Raw genomic sequence first — 27,730 nt, 5'->3', positions numbered from 1 at the left:
CGTCACCACGTTTTTCGGCACCAATCATGGCCCAGTATTCGCCCTACGTCACGTAATGTGACCACAAAGTCACGTGGCCTGTTACCTCATGCGCCGGCTGACGATAATGCCAGGATTTTGTGTCAGCCCGTCAGCATGGAGAAAAAGCGGAAATGTGGTGAAATATGACGAACCAACAGGAACCGGTCAGCACCATTCCTCACGTTGTTTGCATGGGTTGCCTAGAAACGCATGTACGAAAAAGTATATGCCAGCGCGTTAGGTGGGAAAGGGGTACTTGTCTCTAATCTTACGGGGAGACGCGACGGGAGATAGATAAGGAGGGAACTTGAAATGCCAAGAGTAGTCGTGAAAAGGTGAGTGACAGTAATGGTATGGTGTATGGTCACGTTGTTCAGGCAAATTAATAGCGTTATAAGTACACTTAAAATGAGAGGGAACAAAATGAAATGAATTGGAAATGGGAAAAAGCACTCAATATGCGGATGGGATAGATGATGGTAATATCGGAGCAGAAGCCATGCTTCCAAACACCACTTTGTACGTAGTGTGTCGACGGTAAGCCAGAGTTAGTGTGTGGGGTAACGTAAAAGGTAAAGGAAGGAGGAAAGGCAAAGTTCAAAAACTCCCGTCAGCCCACACATCAAACGCGCCGTCCACACGCATTACGTCACGCATTCCGGCTGGCAAATGTGCTGACGACAGATCGAACGCGGCCAACGGCCGCCAATTTGCTCTCAATCAATATTTCGCAAGATACGATGACGTTATCAAATCACGACGCATTGAGGAGCACATTTCCTTAACAGAGAATTGTGCTGTCCAGAGCAGTGTTTTCCACCTGATCCAGAGTGTCAGGATTAGGAAAGTAACACTAGAGGTTCAGAAATCCAGCAAATGAAACGTCAGAAGTGAAAGCGAAGAAATCACGGGCAAGGCCACCAAGCTGCCCGCACCACAAGCCTCCAACGACCTTATCGCCTGCAGAATTCACCGATCGATCCGGGATCCTAGATGGTGAGGCCGTTGTAATCATGCACATGTATCGGTGTCGCGGTGCCTCGAAGGTGAGGAAACCAGACGAGTGGCAGCACTCCTCTTGAGGAGGCGGTCCCGCGCCTGACGCGACGCGTGCCGTCCGACCAGCCAGTGTTGACGACACACACCACCGTCAGCAGTGTTGACGACAAACACCGCCGTCAGCGGCACGGCCTCGAGGTACGACACAGGCCGCAGGCGACCGTGAAGCAGTGACACGGCCTGCAGCCGTGGCTCATCCCCGCGCAGCCCGCGGTCAGCAGGCGGTCGTCACTCATCACCGTGCAGGGAACTCAGGTACAGCTGCTAACCGTCGCCCAGCCGGCCGTCAAACGCGCCGATGGGAGCGCCCAGCCCGTGACCGTGATGATGATAATGATGATTTGAGGCTTTGGGTGCGGGCGTGCCGATTTCAGTACGCTTCCATCGTCGTCTATCTGTATTTGGTAAACATCGCCAGGTGCATCAGGCTGTACCGTGCTAAGTCCACTAATACAGCATGTTATTCCAATAAGCCCACTAAGAAAACGCTGTGGCAATCAGCATTCATTATGCCATTGTACGGAGCTCGCAACGAGTCCACGACAGATCCACATATGTCATGTCCTGACGTGATTCCAGCGAAAGCATGACGCTGACACCAGCCTGGTTTAGTCTTGTACACAGCCTTCCCACTGAGGAGATGCATCGGGCGTTAGATCAAATATCGACATTGGTCGCTACAGCTCGATCAGGGGTTATCATCTAATAACAATCACGCGCAAAATATGGGCCAACGATCGCGAAATAATTAAAAAGGAGTATTTAACAAACATTCTGCAACGGACCAGATGCCTGAGCATTCCAAAATAGCACACGCATTTCACGTGATACCCGACGGCACAAGTATTTCATTGGGGAATGAAACCGCTAAGAGCGAATGACGTAATGCAGATTAGGTGGTGGTGAACGACAGGTTTGGCATTCTTCAATGCCATCCTGGATGACAAAAAAACAAAACACTGGACACCAAATCACGAACAATAACAAAGGTCGCATGGACCTCAATGACGTGGATTGCAAAGCCCGGTATACGCACTAATTATGACGCATGGGGCTCAACAGACGCTGGCGATGGGCACAATACTGTTCAGCAGTCGAAAGGTGTAGACGCGCCATATTACACATAACAACGTGAATCACCACTCGGGGAACAATGAGCAAAATCACCGCAAATTAACGTTTCCGCTTTCAGCTACATCTCAACGACTACCAAAGGCCAGACGACTGATACGTGGCTGCGCACACCACGCGGTCCCGACGAGCCGACCCGAGGACCGGACAGCGCTACCACCGGCGGCGGCGTGCGGGCCTCTCCAGACAGTCGTCAGTGGCTCTTCTTGGCCTTCGCTTTCGCTGCGGCCGCCTTCTGTGAGCCTGCGGACGGACGGCCGAGTGAGCGTGTGACCGGCCGCACGGAAGGACAGGGTGGTCAGCGGCGCCCACCGCGCTCGGCTGCCTTTGCTGGCTGGCCACGGCACCTTGACACTCGGCCGGTTCCCAGAATCCGACGATCTGAGGCTTGTTACATGAGATTTATCCTAGGAAAAAGGACGACCTTGCAAAAATAATCTGCGAAGAAAAAAAATGATACCAAAGCCATAGACAAACAAGAATATCATGCAATCTAGCCCTTCACTTCACTCTGCCTACAAAGAGCCCTGCTCCACCAGCCTGGAAAGTTCGCGAAAACCGTTCCATGCCACACCCGCACCATAAATCGTGAACAGGCGCAATTTGCCAGTCAGAAAAAGAAAGTGTTCAGGTTCTTTTTGCGATGGAACTGCCAGCTGTGGTAACTGATCCACTGTAAAGCATGACAGCTTCCCAATCATGACCCCCGAAGTGGTGGAAAGCGACCACTCGCTCCACACTGCGCAGCCAGTCCAGTGGTGAGAGACCACTCACCTCACTCTGCGGCCAGTCCAGCGGAAAACGACCACTCACCCCACACCAGGGCGTCCAGCCGTTTCCCCAGGAAGAAGAGCAGCACGGTCACGGTCAGGTTGGCCGCGATGAACGCGATCCGCAGCGGCCAGCCCAGCACGCGCATGATGCCGTACACCCAGAGGTTCTCCGCCAGCGCCAGGTACAGCGTCCTGCGCACCCGACAGCAGCGGCCGTTACTGGCTACTGGTTACACAGTGAGCACGTCAGTCATGGGCCGCCCACCCTGAGGCCGATCGTGCGGTCCGCGGCCGCCACCGGGGGCACACGCGCCGCCACCGCCGGCCGCCGGCCGTATTGCCAGGCGAGTATGCTGCTTAACTGATCAAGCGATGCCTATATTCGACAAGCGTTGAAAGCTGACTACAGTGTGACGCTAATATTGCCACGATTGCGGATTTCATGAATAGCGGCGCAGCTCTAAAGGTTCTTTAACTAATCTTCAGCTAAGCACTGTACATACAGCTATGTTCCTTTTCAGGAAGGAAACCCGTGCAATGCCATTAATCTTTCGCTCACAACGGCAAGTCTGGCCTGCTGCGGAATGGTGTGGCGTACAGAACTCCTCTGGCATGGATGCAGCTGTACGTTGCATTGTGTTGATTATCGTTACTCCGGCAATATTCTTTTTTGTCACATCATTCACCAGCGTTTCAACGGCGTCAGTGGCAGGCGCACCAGCTTACCAGCCGAGGTAGGAGGCGAGGAAGGTGCAGAGCAGGCTGATCGACAGCCGGTTGGCGGCGTAGTTGTGTCGCTCTGTCATCAACTCCAGGACGCCGAGCACCAGCGGCATAGTGTGGACGCCGTGGTTCAGGAGCCACGGGTAGTGCGGGTCCAGGATGGCCGGGAAGACCAGCTCACGGTCCACCACGAACAGGCCCCAGAACATGACGCTCACCAGCTGAAGAGAACAGAGAAGCCATGACAATCCCTAAACTACGCACACATCGGATAATGTTTGAATGTAAACGAAAGCTCTTTGACGAACGGGAGCACAAAGCTCACGACCTGGAAACGAAACGCATGTTATCGACACGAAACGGAAGGTAGCGAACGGGAAGGTATCAATAATCTTCAACCGTCGCAATGTTTCTTACTGGTATAGGTCCCAAAAGATGGCATGTGCGACGGTTCAGAGTTGAACGTCTGAACCCTACAAGAAGGTCTAAAATATGCCACTCATCAGCACAGCATCAATCGCCACCGAGATATCCATGCTAGAAAACATCCAAGGATATTTTTACACGAGCGAGCACATTCAGCGGCATGCCACGGCATCTTCATGGCGCCCTGAAATGCCTAACCATTACCACCCTTTCGTGAATATGGAATGGGTTGGTGTATCACGGGGCATGAATGATGGTGTCGGAATGCTTCGACTTGAGGAACAGCTGGGTTTAATACTTACGAGTTTACATACACCGTCACAACGATGTCCAGGAACGTACTTTGTGCGGACGTATAGCTATGTTCTAAAGCCAATCTAATACTGTTGTGGAGAAGGCAAAGGTATTTGATGGCAGTCTGGACGACCTGAGAAACCACTGGTATAATGCGGTCCGTTTGATGTAGCAACCAAACGCTTTATCCCCGGCACGCACACATTTTCAGACGATTTCCATATATTTGCACTCGCAGTAAATAGTATGATAATAGCGAAACAACCAGTTTTAGAGAAAACCCCTGTAGGCTACACCTTGAACAGTTTGACCTAGCAAGCGATAGCAGTGATAACAATGCACTTCAGAGTGATATCGATGAAAAGAGCACGTCCAGAAGATCTCCCTCAAGTGCATTCCATGCAAGAAATAGGCATTATTTGCCACTTTTAGGTTACGGAAAATGTCAGACATTTCATCCAAAGAAGAGATTAATGGCCACGAATCGCCAACGTCAGAACCTTCCTCTCACATAAGTAAAAATGATGTGACCAAGCAACCAATTTTTTCAGCATCGTGCTCAAACCCGTTCCAAAGCTATCCCAGCAAAACCTGAGTCCTCTGAGGCATCGTTGCAGGGTGAGGGCGCTTCTGGTGTTTGCTACCAACGACATCCCCATCACGGCAGGGACCAATTCAAGATGTAGGCGTGTGTTCGCCTAGCCAGCGGCGACTATTGTGACTTCGATGCGACGAGCAGGCGGAAGCTCATGTCATCCGTATTCAGCTGCAGGCAGACTGAAGCTGCGCAGGAACGTCCAGAAGCATCTCCAAAGCCCAACAGAACAGTTCCGGTGTGGCAGTGATTTGGTGTTTTCGGGCGCGTCGGCATATGGGTCATTTTGCACCCATTGTTTCCTTGACTCGATCAACAATGTCGTCAACGTACCAGCTGGTAACTGACACCACCGAGGATTCTAGCAGACTTTGACAGACGATACTCCAGATCTCCTGCAGCTTGCAGTGGACTCACAGAGCCCGGGCTCGGCGGACACCATCTGCCGTTTACTAGACCTTTGATCACTATCGACCTTCTGGGTAAACAATTAATAATTCACGGATACAGTTTGCGTTAGATAACAGTTTGATTGGTGTAATTTCTGTTCTGATCCGAGTGTTTGTTCCAGGTATCAGAGCTGAGAATGGATAGTTCCGAAACTTTTTTGACAAGTGGACCACGGCCCGATGACCCAGCGTTCCAAACTTGTTCGCCAGAAGCGCCACGCCTACGCTACGTCGAAAAGTTTCAGTGAGTAATAGTTTCCGGATTGATTGCGACGAGGTATGAGTATCACAAACGCAATACCTATTCGGAACGTCCTCCTCGTTTGATGTTTAAGCTCCTGCACTCGCGTAGCTACAAACACACCAGACGAGCACGACAGTCCAAACAAGCATTACATTGGCAAAAGTTAAATAGTTGCAATTTTATGACCACTAGGCCATGAAGCATACGCGCCATCCCATCTTCTGTTAGCTTGTCTCCGAAAACAACTACGGTGCTTCGCGTGATGTACTCTTTGCTGTGATCTGAGCGTGAAGTTCTCCTTGAAGCGTGTCAGGAGCCAAAGTTGGAAAACTTTGAGCTTCGTCGAAGTGTGGGTCATGACGCTCATCACCCCCATGTTCCACACTTTTTTTAAAATCCGCTTAAGCGACTACGCCGCGTAGAATAGATTACTTTTTGCAATTATGAACACGAGCAGGAAGCCTTTGAGTGTGTCACCATTCTGTTGGGCGCGTGAGCGTTTCCTCCTGAGTTTGTCGACATTCTCATAGAGCGGCATTCGGCCTTCCCAGTGGCATGCCATTAAAAAGACTATGATGCATCCCATTCTGCGAATGTGGCAGACAGCGTAGGTACAGCGCAAAGCACTTGTGTTTATTGACACAGGCATTAGTCCACCAGGCGACGCAGGTGTCTCCAGGTCTACAGGACATGTCATTGCGCCGACTTCTCTTGATGCTGGTGCGCCTTTTCAAGCTGTCTTGCTGCTGCACGTTAGCTATGGCTCATTTCATAGTCCTTCTTACGTTGTAGCATCACCATCCTATTGATTTGGGCATTATAAGCCAGTCCCGCGGTAACCTCCCCCCCCCCCCCCCCCGCCGACTGTTATTGGCAGCACCACCGCCGCCTCGAGAGCTGCTCTCCCCTGTAGTGCACGTGGGTCACTGATGCTAGACACAATCTTATCCGCGTCTGACGGAATGATTCAAAATTCTGCCCATTCTCAGACGGAGCAGTCAGATCCGTGTGCGCGTTCCGGTTTGCCGTGCTAATAGATTACGCCCCGCAGCGGCGTTTCAGCAGTTCTATGACTGTTGGGAAATTTGGTGCAGTTATTCTCAGCATATGATATTACTGCGGATGCCGGCCCATGGAGCGAGGCCAATGGATGCTGGAATTTCTCCAGGCCAGAGGCGTCATTATTCGTACCATTGCAGCCATGCCTACAAGGCCACCCTCCACGCTGTCCTGTACACGGAGCAGATTCGACTTCAAGGGGGTCACTTACTGAAAGGAGCACTTACTCCGAACTCAACATCACGAGCTGGTGACTTCCAATTAAATATTTCAGATCTTGCACATATGCTGCGGTGCCTACAATACATGCCTACGACTCCGACCTCGATAAGACTGCATTTGGCTCTACCTGTCCGTAGCAAAGTTCAAGTACCCACGACCTTGATCCACGCAGCTCCTTGATCAGCTCCGTGATGACACAGTCCCCCTCTCCACGTAACGCCTCAGGTCCCCTAGTCGCACCAGGTTCCCTATAGCTCCGATCACACAGTATTCGTGAAGGTCACGGGATAGTGATACGGTGATGCGGGCCTCACGGAATAGTGATACGGTGATACGGTCCTCACGGGATAGTGATACGGTGGTGCGGTCCTAACGGGATAGTGATACGGTGATGCGGTCCTCACGGGATAGTGATACGGTGATGCGGTCCTCACGGAATAGTGATACGGTGATACGGTCCTCACGGGATAGTGATACGGTGGTGCGGTCCTCACGGGATAGTGATACGGTGGTGCGGTCCTCACGGGATAGCGATACCGTAATGCAGGCCTCACGGGATAGTGATACGGTGGTGCAGTCCTCACGGGATAGTGATACGGTGGTGCGGTCCTCACGGGATAGTGATACGGTGGTGCGGTCCTCACGGGATAGTGATACGGTGGTGCGGTCCTCACGGGATAGTGATACGGTGGTGCGGTCCTCACGGGATAGTGATACCGTAATGCAGGCCTCACGGGATAGTGATACGGTGATGCGATCCTCACGGGATAGTGATACAGTGATGCGGTCCTCACGGGATAGTGATACGGTGATGCGGTCCTAAGTGTGCCCACGGCAGCATCCAGGCACTCCTTGAGGTTTTTGCTGTTACCATTACCGTTGTGACCGATGGACTGCGGTTCGGCCCACCGCCTCGCTATTAGGCTTCATGTTTGCGGACTGACGCTGGGTCGCCAGATTCCCTGCGATCGCACTTGCTTTGCATGCCACCCGGTGGCTCGTAATTACGGACTAGCTCGCCAACTGACTTCCGTTCTGGAACGTCAAGTGCCCTACCACTTTCCAGGTCCACAGCTCCACCACTGTGAGCATCCCTGATCCCGGGATGACCCTCGCACTCACGTAGTCTTGATGTGGGCTGCGGGCTTTTCGCGAAAAGAAAACAGAAACCACCGTACCATCACGACCACTTCGAAATTGAAAAAGTTTCCGAATCCACTGGGCACTGGGATCCCTTAGCACGGGTCACAACCTGCGGTCGAGCGAGCACCGCGGAGCGGTGAGTGCGCGACCCACCTCCGCTTGCCGGCATCGACCAACTGGAATGCCAGTTAGCGTAACAGCACACAAGATGTGTTTTGTCAGCATAACTGACATGTAGTTACACAAAAAATACAATGCTTCGCGAAACAGGCAGCAACACATCGGCATGAGCCGTTACCAGTCGTTAACAGGTGAAAGGATTGTGACAATCCAACAGCCCTTACCAGTCCGATGGGAAAGGCGATCGATGTGAAGAACACATCCCGCACTCGTTGCAGTTTTGACACGTCACGTTCCACGAAGGTGTTCGTTCCGAGTACGTCATTCAACAGTGCGATGAAGTAATAGATCAGTTGAGCAGTCTGCAAGAAATTAGTAGAGTAAATGGATATATTTGCATCCACGATATGAATGGGTAAATCAGCACCAGTGTACTTTTCGTCAGGCTCGAAACTTGCTACCCTAGCCAAGTCCATTTCAGTAAATGGATTCATATCACAGGTCCATGTGACTCACAAGTCATGTTCACAAGTACACAAATCACATTGAGTACACCAGATTTATCTCACATTAAATGAGCAGCAACCAAACATAGGCCATTTAGGCCACACACCTACCATCATCTGCTCATCATGTTATTAGACATTTGTTCTATGCCTGCATCAAGTTATCATGAACTGCCCAGAATAGTCAGTTGTTGCTGCCTCCTCTGTTTTCCCAATCAGTGCTATCAGAGTAGCAAGGGTGGAGGAGGTGGTATGGCAGGTATGGCAGAGGCTAAGCCAACAATCACTGAATTGATCACACAGTCCACTCTACATTACTAAAATCTACATGCAGTGCCAGGTTTCCCTGAAATGGACATAAATGAATGCCCCTGGGCAAAGAGCAAGATACCCACATCCTTAAACATCCAAGGCACTTAGCAACTTTGGGAACTGAGCATTAGATGCAGGAGCATAAGAACTAGGGGGGGGGGGGGGCAGGAGGGCTCATTGAACTCCCTCAAAATAGGACTTGCACTTCCTAAGACAGCCAGAAAGGACTGCATGTAGTATCCAAACCATACAGCATTGGTCTCATAAGATGTGCCAGATATTCATGAATAACTGTCATATACCAGATATACCAGAATAACTAACCAGATAACACAAACACCTTCATTTTTCTGTACATGGTATGCAAAAGAAACAGCTCTTGCCTTCCCTCATGCCTGCCACTCACCCTGAACCATTTGATTTTGAGGGGACCCATTCTGGCCAAACTGGTTCCTTTTGATCACTGTCCATTGGTTGGGTGCCACACATATGACAGGACACAACAATGCACCATCATGGACCAGCCGTGCTTGGATGCACATGCAGCTACCACCAGGTTAGCAGCAGTTTTCAGGTTTTGTGATGGCATTGTGTGAGCAGTTTTAAGTGTCAGCAGCCTCCACTATTTTGGTATGATTACCTGTCAGCTGCAACACACATTTAGATGTCCACTGATGCAAGCTGGGCAGGTGTCAAATGAGGGGCAAATGCTGATTCTTGTCAATATATGGCACATCACTAGATTATGGTGTGATGTATCCATCAAGGCATCAAGTCCTAACTGGTACCAATATTGTACAACCTTCAACATCCCCTTTATTTAATTCAGGATATTTTAGGTGATGCAGGTACTACAACAGGGATGCCAAAGACAGCACGAGCCCTATGGGCACTCACTTGTGTGACACCCACTATATAAAACAATGATGAAAACATTGAAGCAGCCTTGATTATCCCAGAAAATACAACAAACACCAAAGCAAAGAAAAAACTTACCAGGCCCCAAATAGTCAGGTACTTCCACCGCCCACCCAAGCGGTTTCTCTGAAATGCTAGCTCCTTTACGACCTCGAAGCTGGGCTGCTTAGCATCAGGAATGAAAAGCATGTGCATGTCATAATACGTGCAGCACGCAAAAACGACCCAAGCTAGGATATGCAGTAGTAATGGACCCATATCGCCCTGCGTGGCGATGCACCCCCAAGACCACACGCACAACGCACACCTATCTTCGAACCAACACTTGACAACGTCGAGAGCCGGCTTTTTGCTCGAGGCTGGCTGCAGGCAGATTGTCGCTGACAGATTTTTGTGGTAGATAGAAAAACGCCTGCTCTGGGAAACACGTTCTGCAAAGCTACCAAATTGGAGAAGTTTTCGTACTGTGCTAAGGGCGACAACTGCCGTATACACAAAATTATGCGTATTAAACAGATTTCTTCATCTGTATCCAAGCATATTAACGAGACGAATTAAGACAAAAAACAGTTAGGGAGCCGCAAACTAAAACAAAGTTAACAGGCATTGAGAAACATAAGGTGTTAACTGCGTTGGTGATGAGCATTACGCATATGGCTAAGACGGTACTCTTAGCCGTGTTCCTCGTACAATAACCGGGAGAATGGAAAGGTAGATGCATTGGTGGTTTGGCTCCATGCCTTTAAAACGAAACGAATTTCAGTAGTCAATATCAGAAGTCAGCCACTTCTGATATTCGTTTCGATAAAGACATGTAGCTCATATCCACCTCTCCATTCTCCCGGTTATTCTACGAGGAATAACTATTAGTACTGTCTTATCTAACTTCATTGATAAAATATTTTAACCACATAGTGCATTGGCCTGTATGTGAACTCACCTGTGATAAAATTTTAGCTTCACATATTACGACCGAAGGGTCAAGTAAGGTCAAATAATGTCAAACTCTGGATTGGTGTCCAAAGTACCCCAGACATTCTCATGCAACCACATTTAACCTCAATATCCATTCTTCGCAAAAGATCCTTCATGGTGTTCAGTTAAGGTCGGTGACCTTTTCCTGTCTTTTAGAAGGTCAAAGTAACCATAATCCTGAGAGATTATTCAGTTTTGCCACTGAGATAAGCGCAAGGGATTACGTTAGTCTGAGTGCTCCTCAAAGCAAAATGTTCACCTTGGAAATTTTAGGTCAGAGGCCTTTTCTGACCTTGAAAAGTTCATGTGGCATGTCTGTTGTGGTCCCTGCCATCAATAAATCCGAAATGAGCACCAAAACATAGCCTATCAAGCATGCTACCGAGTTAGAAAGTGTGTTTGTCCTAACCCTTGTCTAATATTCATACCCGACCCTAGGTCAACGGAATTTATTGTAGCTTTAAATGTTATCTCTTTTTGCCTATCGAGCTATCTCAAATATGCATGACTTCGTCTCCTATTCCGCTGTGGCATCGGATTAAAGGATTCCTGGAAATGGCTCCGCTGACGGCCACAGTGTGACTTAACCCGCTGCAGGTACACGGCCTTGGAGGGCACATCTATTTTTTAACCAAAATATCCGCTGTTCAGTTGTTTACAGCCATGCAAAGTTTGGCGCGGCTACGCCGCTCCGTTCCGAAATTGTTCTGGAAAAACTTTGGGAGCGGGGTCAAATTGACTCCATCTGCGCGCGTGTTAAGAAAACCTACTGTGTATTTTTTTAGTCTTTCTTGGGCATGGGCGTTATCGCGACTCTGAAACCGCGGGGATAATCAGGATTGAAGGGGTGACAACGGCATCTAGCGGAGACAATCTGAACTGAAAATGGGGTTTTGAATTGAAAGATTAAAAAACAATCACTCCACAGGTGAAATTCGTGGGAATCATACACATGCAGTGGTGGATCCAAAACCGCGTCAAGGTGAGGGTCATAAAACCTTGTCGACCCCTGGAGTTTTGGGGCCCTACAAGAAAAACCTCGCATTGCGACCAGAAAATTTTATGACTCTTAGCATGCTATTTTTGATGCGGAAACCTATTTTACTGTGCGCAGCCCGTGCTACGTACACACATATATGGAACTGATTCATCTATTTATCCTCTTCAGCTCATGGTGATTTCCGGCATATCGGGCCCCGGCAAAGCTTATATCACTTTTCGGGCGAATAGGAAGAATCCATGGAGGGCCTTTGATAGCTCAAGAGTGCCAAGGCATACAAGCAGACAGGGTCGCAATAGCAGCGTAGGGCCCTACGAAAAGATTCAAAGAGCTCAAGGCAACGTGAAAGGCTCCTCAGCGATCGGATTAACCGGGCAAGTAGACATATAGGACTCCGGCAACAGCGTTACGCCTCTGGACAACCTGATGAGCCTCGCAATATCACCGAATCCCGCTCCCCCAATGAGCTAAAAATACATTTGTCTGCTCACTTTTGCTCAGAACTGTTCTTGGTCGCCTGGTGCCCCCCCCCCCAAAGTTTTTTTGTGTTTTGCGTTAGAAAACCGCGTTCGTTTGGCCGGTTATGGACCTTTTCAAAGACAATGAATTCCCTCAAGGCACAAGGGAGCATGGTCCCCCCTCCCCCCCCCCCCTGTACCCACCATTGGCCGAGCAGCTTAATAGATGGGGCCCCGGCAAGAAAATAGGGCCATCTATTTAAATAAAAAACCTAAGATGCAATATGGAATGCCCGGAATAATCGAGTGTGCCCAAGCAGGTTAACGGGCGGGGCCTCCCACAAGAGCGTGTGACCTTTTAGTAATTTGACCTTTGACCTGACATAATAAGAATTAGTGTCGAACTAACAACAAACTAAGAGTTACCAATCGCGAAGTCTCGTTGAGATCAACATATTGGTGCTTTCCGCTTCTGCTGGACTTTATTTTACTTAGTTTGGAGACGAAGGACGCGGCGGAGGGGGGCGTGTCGCATAAACTCAACTATCAGTCCACTTTATGAAAAAGGCGAATCAGGGTGAGGGTTATCACTCACGTTCTTTTTTCAAGTCATCGGCCATGTTCATGAGCACTGAGTACTCAAGTGATAAACTTGGGGCCCCAGGTTTCAGGGGTTTAGTCTCCTATTTCAGAAGAAGTCCTCCCTCACTTAGAACCCCGCATCCCCAATTTCTGCGAATAAAGTGAGCAAATCCGTAAACAACTAGTTTGGTGGCGAAGTTTTGGAGAGGGTCTCGTGAATTTCAACATCTCAGTCCCCGCCAACACATTTTATGAAACATATCGCTGTCACGTGATCTGCATCGAGTAGCCTCATAAATGATGTGACGCCTTGTGGCGCGTACTAGACACAGTCAAACACAAACACAAATTTCTCATACATAGGGTTTACCCGTCCCCCCTCCCCCACCCCGAACTTTAAGATGAGAACGGGCTAAACTCTCCGAGAAACACATGTGTTGTTATAATTTGGTAATAGGTTGGGATAATTCTCACCGCTCTACTCATCTTAACTGAATTTGTGAAACTACACCGATACAGGCTGTTCAGGTTTGTTTCTGATGCGTCATTTCGGAGTCACTATGTGCTATTTTGTCTCTAGTTTGTTCACTTTTGCTCGTAATTATGACCGTTATAGGCAAACATGCCGTTTATGTTGGTCTCCAAACGCTTTGTGTGAGGACAGCCGGTGGTCGTCATCTGACAAGAGTCACTCACTTGAAAGTGCTGGGATTTTGACTTAGTGTAATTTACTCGCCTCGCTCAGCATGGCCGTCCTCTGATCTTCGAGTTGACTTAAAGAACTCTTACGACTACACCGCCGTCGCGCTGCTGAGTTGTTATTACAGGATCTTGGCTGCCACCCCGTCGCAAACCTGCAACGGCTTATGATGTTTACGTTTGGTATTTCGAGAGCCCAACAGCCCAGCGAGAAAATTTTCGCCTTTAGTAGTTTTGCAGCGGATTTTCTTCAGCAGTGGCGTTTTTGCATCTACCGGAATAAATACATGTCATTGGGCGCGTTGTCACGTGCCACTACCTCTAAGGCCTTCACGCGCGATAACAAATCATCGAGCGCGCAACACGCGCTCGCTGGTGTTAACACGGTGATTCTAAATATGAAGATGTGTAGTTCTTCTAGATGTTCCTTCCTATGCCATATTTACGTTAGTGATATCTTGATATAGATGGATATGCCTTGCTAGGGGGAATATTCCACATTTGAAGATATTAAAGCAAGCATCAGAGATGATAAAATGAGCTCACTTATATCACTTTTGGTGTGCTTTCCAGCGGCAAGAATAACTATAGACCACACTATTTCTCGGTTTAGTACACATGTGCCTAATTACGTCATTGATTACGTCATCGGATCACGTACAGCATTTACTGGGAGCCAATTGACGGTGGTTATATCTGGATATCGTGCTCACGCATGCCAGATATGAACGACTCGACAATAATATTTTACTGGCCTTGATTACCACAGGGCTAATGGAATAGCAGGGTTTGAATGACGTTTTTTATTAAGTCATGGATGCCTGATTGACCTTGGAACCGTCTCCCCGAACTAGTCTGCTCATCTCCACGGGCGTGAACCCCAGAAACTAAAGGGGTTTGGATGTAAAGAACGGCAGGACTGTGAACTGCATCGAATGATCTTCAAGATGGTCATTTTAGTTCAAAGCCCCACCCCACACAGATGTGGAACACTCCTAAAGATTAGTGTAGGTAACTGACACAAAATGACTCGGGTAAACATTTTGATCTGTCGTCAGCATGTTCGATCTGTCGTCAGCAAGTTTGTCAGCAGCAATCACGGCCCAGTATTCATCTTACGTCACGTCACGTGGCTACAAAGTCACGTTGTCCGTGACGGCACGCGCCAGTTGGCAGTGATGCCGGGATTTTTTGTCAGCCCGTCAGCGTGGAGAGAAAACGTTACTGGATTAAAAATCACTCTGACGAAGAAGCGAGACTTTGATTTGGTAGCTTTTGCGTTGGTGAGAACGGTACATGGGGTGGGGCGTCTGCCTCTAATTTTGGGCGAGATGTGGCGTAAGATAAATAAGAAGAGATTTGAAATGCCAAAAGCAGCAGTGGACAGGTGAGTGACAGTGATTGGAGTGGCGTGTGGTTGTATTCCTTAGTAAATGAACACTATTATAACTAAACACTTAATATGAGAGGGAAGAAATTGAAATGCCTGGGAAATGGGAAGAAGCACTCAACATACGGATGGGATAGATGACGGTAATACTGAAACAGAGGCCACGCTACCAAGCACCACTTAATAGGTAGTGTCACGGTCGGCTGTAAGCCAGGGTTAATGCGTAGTCTGAAGGAAAAGGTAAAGGAAGAAGGAGAGGTTAAGTTTTCTAGCTGACAAACTTGCTGATGACAGATCGAGCGCGGCCACCGCCAAGCGTAATCCTTGACGCTTCTTCAATTTTCAAATGCAAAAATGGAACAATATTGTAGATTTTGATCACCATGACCTTAAGGCCAAATAAGGTGACTGACCTTAAATGAACATCAGCGACCTTTTGCTTAGAAGAGTTATCTAGGTTCACAGCTAATACTTAGGGAGCCTGGGGGCATTTTGGACACCAATTTTGAGCTGAACTTGTTTGACCTTATTCGACCAAAAAATCATAATGTAGGAACCTCACATTTTGATGCAGAGAATTCATATGCAGGTCAGCTCACCTTGTGCATTTGGTGTCTTTAGAGTCTTTGGTTTGATATTTCAGGGCTTCAAATTGACACCCTCCCCACCCGGGCGAAGGGTATTCAAGCAGCCACGCGAGTGTTAAACCAAAACCGGTCCAAAATCAACAGCGTTAAGAAGAACCCATAAGATGTACCGACCCCCACTTCGACGTGAATATCCAATGAAGCAGTTACGGAAACCTGACGAATGAAACCACCCGACTGAACCTTAAGCAGCAATCGCCCGACAATGATCAGGAAAACAACACTAGGCGTTTAGAAAGTGCCCCAGGTGAGTACTGCGTTGTAGCCCGAAGCCCGCCTCGCGGCTACATGCCGGGGATTCCGTAGCAGCCTTGCGCACATCAACTTAGACCATGCATTCCTGAACCATGCACGTCTAACAACGTCTAAAACCACCGAACATCGACCCACACGTCAGTTACCAAGACCTGGTTTCGTCTATTTAAGCCCAACAATATTATTATTATGCCCGGCGACATCTTACACCGAAACTGAGCGAGAAAACGCGTCTGAAAAACTTACTTTACAGCTGGGTGAGAATTGAGCTCCCAAACTTTAAGAGGAGGGTGGGTCAAATCCGGGTAAATATCTATTTTGAGTGTATTCTAGACACAGATTCAGCTATCTTCTCGTAGCAATGCCCAAACCTGTTTCACCAAAGCACATCCCTGTGGTGGACGCTTGGTGACCGGGACATGCGACAGATTCGCCGCCACATGGCTCCACCGTCCAGCCCACATTCAAAGTGGAAAGCGTCTGAGTCAAGAGACAGGTGGTTCAAAACCAGTGGAAGGAGATTGGCACCTCACACTAACTGCACGCGGTGGCAACGAAATTTTCCAGGAATGCGACCCATTGAAGACAAATTGAAAACTGAATTGGGTTCTTGCACTGCACATTGCACACAGATATGCTGCCGAATAAAGGAAGTAGAGATGCACAGAGCTGCATTCCCGAATTTGAGGACTGTTATATTTCTAGGATGTAAATTTGGAAACCCTATTTTCATAGAGAAAAAAATTCAATGTATATGGATACATTGTTAAAAATGCCAAAACACCAGAACGGATATCACCGAGACAACAAAGACAAAAGAGCATCAAACACGCTAGCAGCAAGATTTTCCTTGCCCGGAAATTGATATGAGTCGTTAAGTATTTAATAGAGTGAATTTAAATAAGATGACAAATAAAAAGACCAACCCACGTTGCCTTCAAACGCCAATTCCTCTCCAGAACTGTCTAGTGAGGCAAATTACATAACAGGTTTTGAGCCTGTGCTTGCAATTTTGGGAGTAAGAGCACCGATGGCGCGGGGCTGCAGTCTCTGTCAAAGCGAACGACGTTGGCCGCCGCAGGTAACACCACACAGCGGACATCGGGCGCGCGAGAACGACCGTTTTGAAATAATCCTCCCGAAGTCTCTCAAAGTTCATTAGTATTGTTCAAAGACGGGACTGGAATGTACATTTCACCTGAACAATGTTGGGACGGACTCCTAAGCAGCTTCAAGGTTACAGCAGCACGTAAATCAAAATTTTACCAGCACTTTTCCCCACCAGATTCGAGCACAATTTTGCTGTGCTGTGAATGGTGGTTTGTTCTTCGTGGCAACCTAAAAAGCGTGGAGGTGGAAGTAGTCCCTGGACTGCCTTCTAAACGTGCTATTGACGCTCAAAAGCGTACAAAGGCACACAAAGGCCAAGGCACAGGTTCAGACGCGTCATGATTCTCGTCTGTTCGTTGGCCACCGTCTGGTGTAAGTCAGGGGGAGGGGTTTGACACTGTGCTGTCAAAGTAGGCTGCGATGCTGGACGTTAGGCTTTTAAGGCCTGCAACCGCCCATGTTCATAATTATCTGATCTATTTTTCCCCCAAAATTCGATTCTGGAGGTAAGTTGAGCATTTCCAGACGAATGTAGGTTGCAATTTCAATACACAATATTGATTCCATTTCGATCCACAATCTACGTTCACAGTCCCCAATACCTATCGCTGTTGAGCAAAAAACAAAACAAAAATAATAAAAACAAAACAAAAACAAAAACGAACAAAAAACGACAAAAACGGCAAAGCCTCTGTGCGCTCTCAATTAACAAAGAAATCAATGAATCAGAGTAAGACGAAAATATGAAAATAATAAACAATTGGTATCCTGTGTAGTTATTTAACGCGTGGTTTCTTCAGTTTCCCGACTTAAGAATGCGAACTAAATTGTATCTTCTGGTGGCTTCTGGCTTCTGTTGAAGTTAAACTCTGTAAAAAGAATGATATGACGAACAGAAACACAGCTGACGATTTTACTTTGGGAGAATGCGTTTTTAGCTCTTTGTCCCAGGTCTCCACTTAAACTAGCTGAAAGAGATGCAATAGCCTGGCTGTTCTTTTTTGTGGATACCTGTCTTTGACATTATAACCTAGGAGAATTGTGCATAAGTGCACAGGGACTCCAGGTGTGCTTTTACACCATGGTTATCAAATTTCAAAGAGACTCATGAGTCAAACATTGCAATCACCAGTGCTGCCCGATACGTTCTGCTGCAGCACCGCCTCAGGCACAGCGGGCGCTAAGCGGGTGCTGTGTGTGAGAAGCATTCTTCGGCCAGAATGATGGCGAACCTTCGAATGTACGACCATCGTCAGCGCCGTCCAGAGGCAATTAGACTGCCTGAGCGTGAGTGACTTCGTTGAGCACCGAATACGCATGCAACATTATAAACTCATGGTCACTAAAGCGTCAGCTCAAGAAGTAATGCCGTTTCAATAGACCTGGATTGAGCGTGGCATTAGCATGGCCGGCGTTTCACTTGTCTCAGGTTCGAATCATAGCGGGATTGTGTGCGTGGAGAGGGGGGGGGGGGGAGCGTCTCTTTCCAATAAGAGGCACAACAGCTTGGAGCAGTGTGCCTCAAGAGAACAGCAGGCTCGTGACGCGTGTTCATTGAAACGAACGGAGAGAAGGCGTTACAGACTGGAGGATATTTGCCTACGCGTATGTATGGAAAGGTTGAGGACCTTTGCCTGAAATAGTGCGCGGAGTGGGATTTATGTTGGTTTTACATTAACTGAAATGGATGTCTTTTGCTGATCAAATTTTGATTTGTGGAGAACGTGCGTGTAAGATGGTTGCGATGACGCATATATGCTGGAGAGTCCATTCTTATGAATGCATAGATAAACAATTGACAGCTTCCCTAAACACACAATGGCATATTGTACGCATATTCAACATTCCATGGCGCACAATTTGGGCACAACTGCGCGCCTCTGTTCCACAAAAGTGACGCGCTTCTAAAAAACTGATGCAAACTGCGAATTCCATTTGTCATTGCTGTTGATAATGTAATTTAAGCTACCAAAACAGACATTAAACAAATTGATATATATATATATATATATATATATATATATAAGCTTGTATATAGTGGATAATATGCCTAGTGGATCTTTATTGTAGTGGATTAAACCCGAGATGTCTGTGCCCGGTTCCTGTTAAAAATAAAGGTTATGATGCCCCAAAATAAAAGCTTAAGTGATCCATTTCCGAATGGCCTGACCCTAGATTTCGCCCATGTAGAAGTGCGAATATCGTTGTGTCCTGAAATCCGCTGCTTCTTGAAAATAAGCGTTTTGAGACGCATATTGGTGTCCCTGGGATTGGGTGCCTGCATAAATAATGTTTCTGATGTTTCGCGATGGATGTTTTGTAGTGCTCTCCGCGGAAGGCGTCGATCCAGAATCTGGCCAGAATGGAAAGAAAATGAATGGCGTTGTTCGCTATGACAGGCAGGTGCTGTGGCCAAGTAGTGGTTAGTTCTTCTCCAGCAAATGATTTGTCTTTGAACCAAAAAAGGATGCAACATACGTATCTTAAATTTTGAGAAGTTATGGGGCACCTATAAAGAACCGTTACAAAAACACCAACGTTCATCTGCTGTCTTGCGCTCATCCTGAACACATGAGCTCTTCAGGCAGCTCGAAATATTGAGCACCGTTAACATACTCGTTGCTAGGTATCACAATACTGTTCAAATAGTACGTACTGATATATCTAAGATCGTTAATTCAACGTAGCAACTTTGAGCTCATAATACCCGAAAAACCAGATCTGAAAAATGTATTTCTCACGTTGACTTTTAACTATGACAACAGAGTTAAGTGGCAACATTTATGAAGAAATGTGTCGCGGAAACAGGATGGGCAAGGTTCATGGGTTCGCCCCTCACCCACACAATGAAAAAAGTACATTTCCACCCCCGGGTCCTTGTGCGTACGTTATGAGGTTGTGGAATGAATTTCCGCCAAAAGGGCTATCACATCATCATCATCGTGTCTTCTGTAATAATGTTTGCAAAATCTAAGCGTAACACACTCAGCATGCATCCATCATGCTGTCCTTTGAGATAGTCCAGTATTTGTCGGGCAGTTTTTCGGGATACAGATAAACGGATTGAGACCACACAGCAAACGTGAAAAATACCGGCATGTGTGAGGGGCTAAAGCATAAATAGTGCGGCAATCGGAGGAGTTTTTCATGCTTTTGCATTTCAGTCTCTTCTCGACGATTTGCAGGAGCCTCTTCCCCATTAGCTTGTAAACTCCAAATTCACGGCTATGGTATTGTATATGTTGCGGTACCATGTCCATGATGACAACAATCACTCCTGTTGCCAACTCACTCGTCCCCCACTGTCGAAGGCGTCCCACCTTGCTCGTGCCCCACTGCCGAAGGCGTCTTGCTGGTCATGTTGTGTATAGCCTTTCATTTGTTACTCACTTTGAAATTAGTTACCCAGTATTATCTATGTCATATTACAACGGGCAGAAATCCCTCTGCCTCATTGAACACTCAAAACGTCGGTTTATAACAACCTACATCTTGACCGTTGTTTCCTCATCATTTGACAACATCAGCCACGAGGCGTTCTCATTGTGTAGTTCGCTAATGCGCTGACTACAGCCACGTTTTTATTTTATCGTGAAGAATTGTTGAATTGTTTTTAACAGAATATTTGTTTGCGATCCATTGCTCGTGTCTCTACAAAAATGTATGAACAATTCATCAGGCTGAGAAAAGCCATTTCGAGTAACGCAGTCTAGTAATGGCTATTCTGACGCATCTGCCCCCTTTACAATTTTATGAATGCCCGGATTTTTCTGCATACTCCACAAACTGGCTCTAAGTCTTTTAAATACTTATAAGAACACACTCGGATGATGCTACTTCTTATAAGTCTCTTGGGATCGCTGGGCGTTGGCATCAGTTCGCCGCGTAGTTCGTTGACGCCCTGGCCGTTAACCTTAGCACGCTGCGTTCTGACGAACTAGGTAGCGGCACTATTGCTGTGATAGGTGGCAGCACCATCTCATTCTACCTGTTATTGGCGCGCCGTCACCGTACTCTTGGAATTATGGTTTTAGATTTCATGAATTTCGTACATGAACAGCTATAGTATTCCTAATACTCATAACACATAGAACTGTTTTTGGCAAGTCCTATTATCTGCATGCTCATTCGATGCATAGCTTGTCTGCTCATTGGGTCTATTCCAGTGAGCTAGAATTACTTTTCAACTAGGGTGGGAGTGAAAAATTCCATCGTAAAAAGACCGTCCGGGAGTAAAAATTCAATTTACAAAAGATGGAACTTATGAGCTAGTGACTGGTGCTTCAGCAAACATACATCTATTTCAAGTTGACATGACATCATAAACCTGACAAAGCTGTTTTGTTTCTTAACATCTTAGGCCATTAGAGTGAAACAGAATATATTAAAGCATAGCAACTTCATGACAGTGTAATCGGCATCAAACGCTCAGTAACACCAATAATTTGATGCTGCACTTTGCACTTCCCTCCCACAGCATTTTTAACACAAAACGAAGGAAAGGAATTCAACAACAAAATAACAACAGGAAATTCAACAAGGATAAAGCGCTCAAACAAACAAAAACCTTGGACTATTACACACCAGGTCATCACCGAGTCAAGCACAATACACATACCTCTGGCTTTTGTTAAGATGGGGTGAGGGAAAACAAACACTTTGTTACTGTGTCTTACAAAATACCAATGCATATTTCCATGAAAGTAGCCTAACTATGCCTAACCTAAAGAGGCCTTACTTCATCCCATCCTGTCTAACCTGTTGGTATCACAGCAGCAGTTCTGCAACTGATTCCTGCACAATTCCTATTGTCACTTGCCATGCACTTAACCAACTTAACCTAACTTAGAGTAGCCCATATGTTGAACGTGATCTCAACTCACCTATCTGTGGACAGCAGTACTTATGATAAAACATAATAAAGCTAATTTTTTGACTGGTTTCAACTTGCATTTGTATTCAGCTCATTTGTGTATGCTTGTTGACTTCAGGCAAAGTTGACAACATACAAATGAAAACACTTAAAATCACATTGAACAACTTATTTTGATTGACGTCGTTAACCGCTCCCAAGGGCAATAATGGGTATGCTCCACAAAACAATCGCTCTTCTCCAAAAGTAACACAAATTTTAGATGACAATGCCAGTTTTGCTGCTTGCCTTTTCAGCTGCAGCAAAGGCATCTATTTAGGCTTGTTAATTCATATTCAATGGCATAATTTGATATGTTGGCTTCACATTTTCAGCGGAAATGTCCGACCATTTGCTTAATGCTGATATTCACCTCATTTTATAATTGCTATGCAACTTTCTATTGCTAAGCAATCCAGTGCCCAAGCAATAGTGCATATATGCAGTACAATCATCTGTCAGTCAGCAAACCAAGACAACTATGGAAAACATCTGGTTAAAGCAACCATGTGGGGGCCGCTTCAAGAAATTTCGGACAATCAAGAATATGGAAGAAATAAGCCCATTGCATGCCTTGTGGCATCATAATTTGTCTTATACAAAATTCGATGGATTAAAACAGCAAATGGCTAACCATGGTTCCAAATCATGTGTTGAAAGCAGGTGAGGTGAGCAATTACTTAGTCCACAGGAGACTTACTTGGCTTTTTCAAGGCACACTTCTTCCTGATCCCCCAAAATAAAAAGTCAGTACCATGGTTTGCACAATTTGCTGACAGGCAGGGTCATCCCACTCATCCCCCCCAAAATGAATATTAATCACGTCTACCAGCCTACGAGATTAAAATGCGAAACAAGTAAGAGCTGTGCATGATAAACATTTCCGGAGGGCAGAATTTCGCCATCAAACACTTCCGTATTAGCTGTGTCAGGACTGTCCCAAAGCTCTATATGGCAGCACAAGGATAGCCTTGTCAGGTATCCTGGTGAGTTAAACACTCGAAAGGCTTAGATTTATCATTATCGAGCACCACCATGAACCAAAAATAGCCAACCGAGGGTTCAACAGGGCAAAAATGACGGTAAAAATAAGTTTCGTCGTTCAAATTGCTTCCTTCATTCTCAGTGAATTGCTCACTCTTGGGTGCATATCAAACATGTTTGGGCAGGCTGGCGAATTAATCCAATTTATGTACAAAATACGTGCAAATTTGCAGTTGGAGCATCTTGCACAGAAATTGGTCAACATTCTAAGCGATTGATGGTACCTCTAAAGGCAATGGGAAAGGAAGGAAAGAATAAGGTGGTATCACACTCGTACGATACCAAGACAAGCAAAAGTAGTTATATAAATATAAAGACTGATACTTTTTTGGGAAAGTTTTGCTATCAGCCTGATTTGACTTAAAAGTTGTTAAAATAAGTGCTCATATTGTGATATTCATCTTGCAAATTTTATTTAAAAGACATTTCTTGAATTTTTTAACCCCTGCATTTCGGAAGTGATGCAATTTAGTCGTCAAGTTTCTTCGGGTAAAAAAATACCTGGAGAAAAATTCTCTACCAGGCCCCGCTGGTGTTTGCAGCAGGCTCTGCTTTCGTGGTGTGGTGGTGAGACAAAAAAGGGGATGCGTGAAAACCTTGCATTTGGCACACTGCCGCCGATTGTTATGCATTTTGTAAACAAACCACACTTGATGCGTGCAAGCGGCTGGAGTCGCTGAGAGGGGGGGGGGGGGGGGTCTTGAGCTTGAAGGTACCTGGCGCCCCTGCCCTGTGCATGCATAGACATGATCCAGATTTAGGTGAGGCAGGACATAGCCATAATTGTCCAGGTTCTGGACAACCTTGTTTATGCTTGGTAGTTTCAAGTGAGCTCGGTTTTGTGTGACATCTGAAAACCTCAGAAAGGGAAATTTGGGTTTAGCATGTGCGATTTGACAATGTCAGGCAGGAATGCAAAATTCACATAGAATATGGGGAAAAAGAGTGAAAAATTCCTTCTCATAGGGTGTTATTTTACACCCAAATTCGGCAATTCTAGGACACTGGTCTATTCGGGACGCTCCCCCAAACATCAGATTCGTTCGGGCAGGCCGGAGGGGCGCTGGATCTGAAGTATACATGCGGCCACGGGAACGCGTTTTGAAGGAGGTGTCAGCTGTCTGCGCGCGACTAAGTCAACAGCTTTGGCGCCCTGACGGCCCATAGCAATGAACGGGCAGGTTACCGAGAGATCTATATTGAAAGCCGTAAAAGCATAATAAGTGGTGATCATGGGGGCATAATAACTATATACACATTTGCCCCACAGTGCGCTTGAATCCACTGCCGCTATAGATCACTCATTGCACAATAGCCAACTGATTTAATGTGAGCACCAGGACATGCAAATGGAGCCACGGCATCCAACGAGCTCGCCTAGTGCTTGAGGCATTTTGGAGCACTTGGAAACGCTGTGAACCCTGGACTGCAAGAGGAGAGCAAACATTGTGTAATGGACTTAGGAACCTGCAGTACACGGGCAGAAACGTAATGGAAAACATCCAAGGATAGTCAGTTCTCTAGTTCCATCAGGAGACCAAGGCAGGCGACTTGCTCCCTGACACATATCAACTGAAACGTGGGGCGATATTATTTGTTTGCATAAGCATTGTGAGCAGGGATCCACCTTGAAAATAGCAAAAAGGGTTTGCAGGTATCGCTAGCGATAACTACTGCTGGTTCCAATAGTTACCGCAGCCCCTTAGCCGGTGAAGGGTGCTGCAGACATGAATCCGAACAAAGGCCCGTCAGCTCAATATTTGTGTATACGAAGACAATTAATCTGCCTTCCAAAACAAGCGGCAGGCGGCAGACTGGCCCAGTTTTGGCCTCATTAACAAAACTGCTGTCGTCTGTTACTTTGTCCAATTACCGTTCCTGCATCGCGGCAATAATTTATTACTGCCTTGGTGCCGGCTCTTCGGGGACTGTTTACGAAAACCTTCTCGCTGTAAGCCAAGAAAATTTGCATGAAATACATTCCCCGAACAATGTGTAACACCCGAACCACGATGATGCAAACCAGGCAGCACAAAACGTATGAGATACGCGTGAATTATGGGCCATCTGCCCATCTGTTCCAAAAACGTACAGGAAACGGGTGCAACGTCTTCATCAGTCGTTGGCGCATCAACATGCGACCGAATCCTTGCCGTGGATGTAAAGAATACACAGACGTGATCAGGATGTATTATGCTTGGCACTGTTTGCGAATATTCTGCTTCCATACGCACAGCTTTACCACACATGTTATGTCGATCATGTTAAATGTTGATACAATCAGGGGGCGCACCAACTCAACAGCACGTGACGTAGACGCCGGAATATTGTCCTCTCGAAAAGTGGCAACAGGCTAATCTATGGCGCATGGGGCGGCTCAATAAGCCAAGACAGTGGGAATGTTTGACTCCTGTCTTTGGCATACCAAATCATGACCAATGATCGGGGCCATCAAGCAGTAAGCTGAACACACCAGCCAACAATCGAACGGCCAGAAATAACTACGGCCACGGTCATCTGGTAAACGAGCGTGACGTCACAACATCACGTGATAAAAAACAACCATACATGTGCGTGGCAATCCGCCGCTGCTATCACATACACCAATCAGACATTGTTCAATGAGCTCTGTGGCAGACATTGCCGCCACCTGGGCAGAGTGCAGCGCGGTTATCGGACAGGCCTGTCACGGTTATAGGACGAACCGGATCACTCTGGCTCCGAGGGTACCCTAAACGTGGCCAGGCGGCGGAGCGAGGACCACCGGGCGGACCAGTCCAGCGGAGGAGGGGTGCTGTTCAGTCAGGCAGCGAGGGAGAAGCGCCACGAGTCCGGCGATGACCGTAGATCACGCGTCCAGCGTTCTGCGTCGTCGACCCCCATACGTCACACCGGCTGGTGATTAATGGCCTGCGTCACAACTGCCTGGTGATTAGTGGCATGCGTCACAACTGTCGCGGCGGAGAGCGGCCACTTTTCAGCGACGACGCCGCGCCTACGCAATATCCATTAAATAATGCGAAGCCATATTTTCCCCGTTATGTCGGCCCATAACGATAAACGTCCAACGGATTAGCCGCGCTCCAGCTGGCCCCAAGTTGTGCGGAAGACCGCCCCCGTCGCAGTTAAACCGTCGCGAATTCAGCAGCGCCGCTGAGGTCGGTCGGACCCGTCGGAGCCGAGCTGGGTCTCTCGCGATGGGACCGCAAAGGCACAGGCGCAGCGACACTGCGTCGCCAGGTCAATTCTGGACGGACTCCACCCACTGAGCGCGCGCCGTTTGAGCGAGGTCGACCGGAGCCCAAGCGAGATTTGGGCGAGATCCAGCGCTGTGGAGCCGGCCTTCACAGCCACTCGGCATGGGATGAGGGGCTCCACGAGCGCGCGCGTCCCGCCTGGAGGGTTTGCAGAGCTCTTGGCCGCGAACCGGGACTCCCCAGTCACGAATAGAATGCGAGTGTAAATAAGCGCCAGCATGGAGCGGCCACTGCAGGGCCGATTTGGCCAGAAGTCGGGCCGAGCTACTGACAAGGTACAGAGCCTGCTAACGCAGTTGGGATGCGAAGTCGACGTGAACATAACGCCCCCCAGCAGTCAAGCCTCACGTGTCAACAATCTGACTGGCAGCTATCGTCCAGCATCGCCATCACAAATAAAGGGCTTGGTTACGACGGTATCTGTTGCGATGTAGCGTTACGGAAGAGCACAACCAAGTCATTAGTGAGGAGAAGAAGAAAATCACGCACGAGTACCGAACAAAAACTCTTCTTTAACAAGCAGTTAAGGGCCCTTAACACATCGTCAGGCGAAGCAAAAACACCGCTCATTCGTCAAAAATCACCATCAACTGACTGGGTTTGATCCGTAACAAGTGATAATCAAGACGAGAGCGCTGATGAGCATCACCAAGCAGGCCTGCAGCGTCAAAGATCCATGGCATCCGCCCACATGTGGAGGTGGAAGGAGCAGAATCGTGAAGGGGTGGTTTTGACATGAACTCATCACTACATTCATGAATGGGGATCGAAACATATTTCGCGACGCTTGGTTTGTGTGTCAGTCTCGACATTCTCCCACACGCCAGTGGCACATGGCACGCGCTGGCCCGCACGCCAGTGGCATATGGAGCGCGTTGGCCCGCGCGCCAGTGGCACATGGAGCGCGTTGGCCCGCACGCCAGTGGCACATGCAGCGCTGGCCCACACGTCAGTGGCACATGGGACGCGCTGGCGCGCACGCCAGTGGCACATGGAGCGCGTTGGCCCGCACGCCAGTGGCACATGGAGCGCGCTAGTGACAACCATCCATCCGTCCGTCTGACAACAACTTGCCGTGCATTCCACATACTATCAGGCACGTGAATAACAGTCGGAATGGTCTATCTCTAGTGTTATGTACGCATTATGATATTGCAATGCTATTGAAAACATACAATCTCTCCCGCACCGCAGCCTGGCGGAGTAACGCACGCTCCCTACCTCAAAACATGCAGCTCGCATTCCAAACAATTTGTCAAGCAAACTATTTAAATAGAACATTAACCATTTTGTGCGACGGTTATGGCCTTACGCGGCGCCATCTAGCGCCGTGCACATCATCACAAAAAACTGCGGTTCCCATTGGCCGTCACCTCCGTCAGTGAGCCGCGCCGCCACCGCCGGTT

At 47.6% G+C, this 27,730-nt stretch overlaps 1 protein-coding gene across 1 annotated transcript; it reads right to left on the bottom strand.

Annotated features, from left to right (window-relative positions):
- Positions 1-1,462: 1,462 nt before the first annotated feature.
- LOC119106090 (androgen-induced gene 1 protein) lies at positions 1,463-10,341 on the bottom strand. The gene is made up of 5 exons (XM_037229690.1): positions 10,074-10,341; positions 8,484-8,621; positions 3,711-3,928; positions 3,025-3,176; positions 1,463-2,454 (listed from the first exon to the last, which is right to left on the bottom strand). Exons 1-5 carry the CDS (start codon positions 10,251-10,253, stop codon positions 2,405-2,407), a joined length of 738 nt encoding a protein of 245 aa, XP_037085585.1. The 5' UTR covers positions 10,254-10,341; the 3' UTR covers positions 1,463-2,404.
- Positions 10,342-27,730: the final 17,389 nt, after the last annotated feature.

The sequence above is a fragment of the Pollicipes pollicipes genome, unplaced genomic scaffold, assembly GCF_011947565.3.
Source record: "Pollicipes pollicipes isolate AB1234 unplaced genomic scaffold, Ppol_2.1 Scaffold_2555;HRSCAF=2994_pilon_pilon_pilon, whole genome shotgun sequence".
NCBI lineage: Eukaryota > Metazoa > Arthropoda > Thecostraca > Pollicipedomorpha > Pollicipedidae > Pollicipes > Pollicipes pollicipes.
Note: the sequence above shows the minus strand (reverse complement) of the source record. Positions and strands in the feature narration are given on the sequence as shown.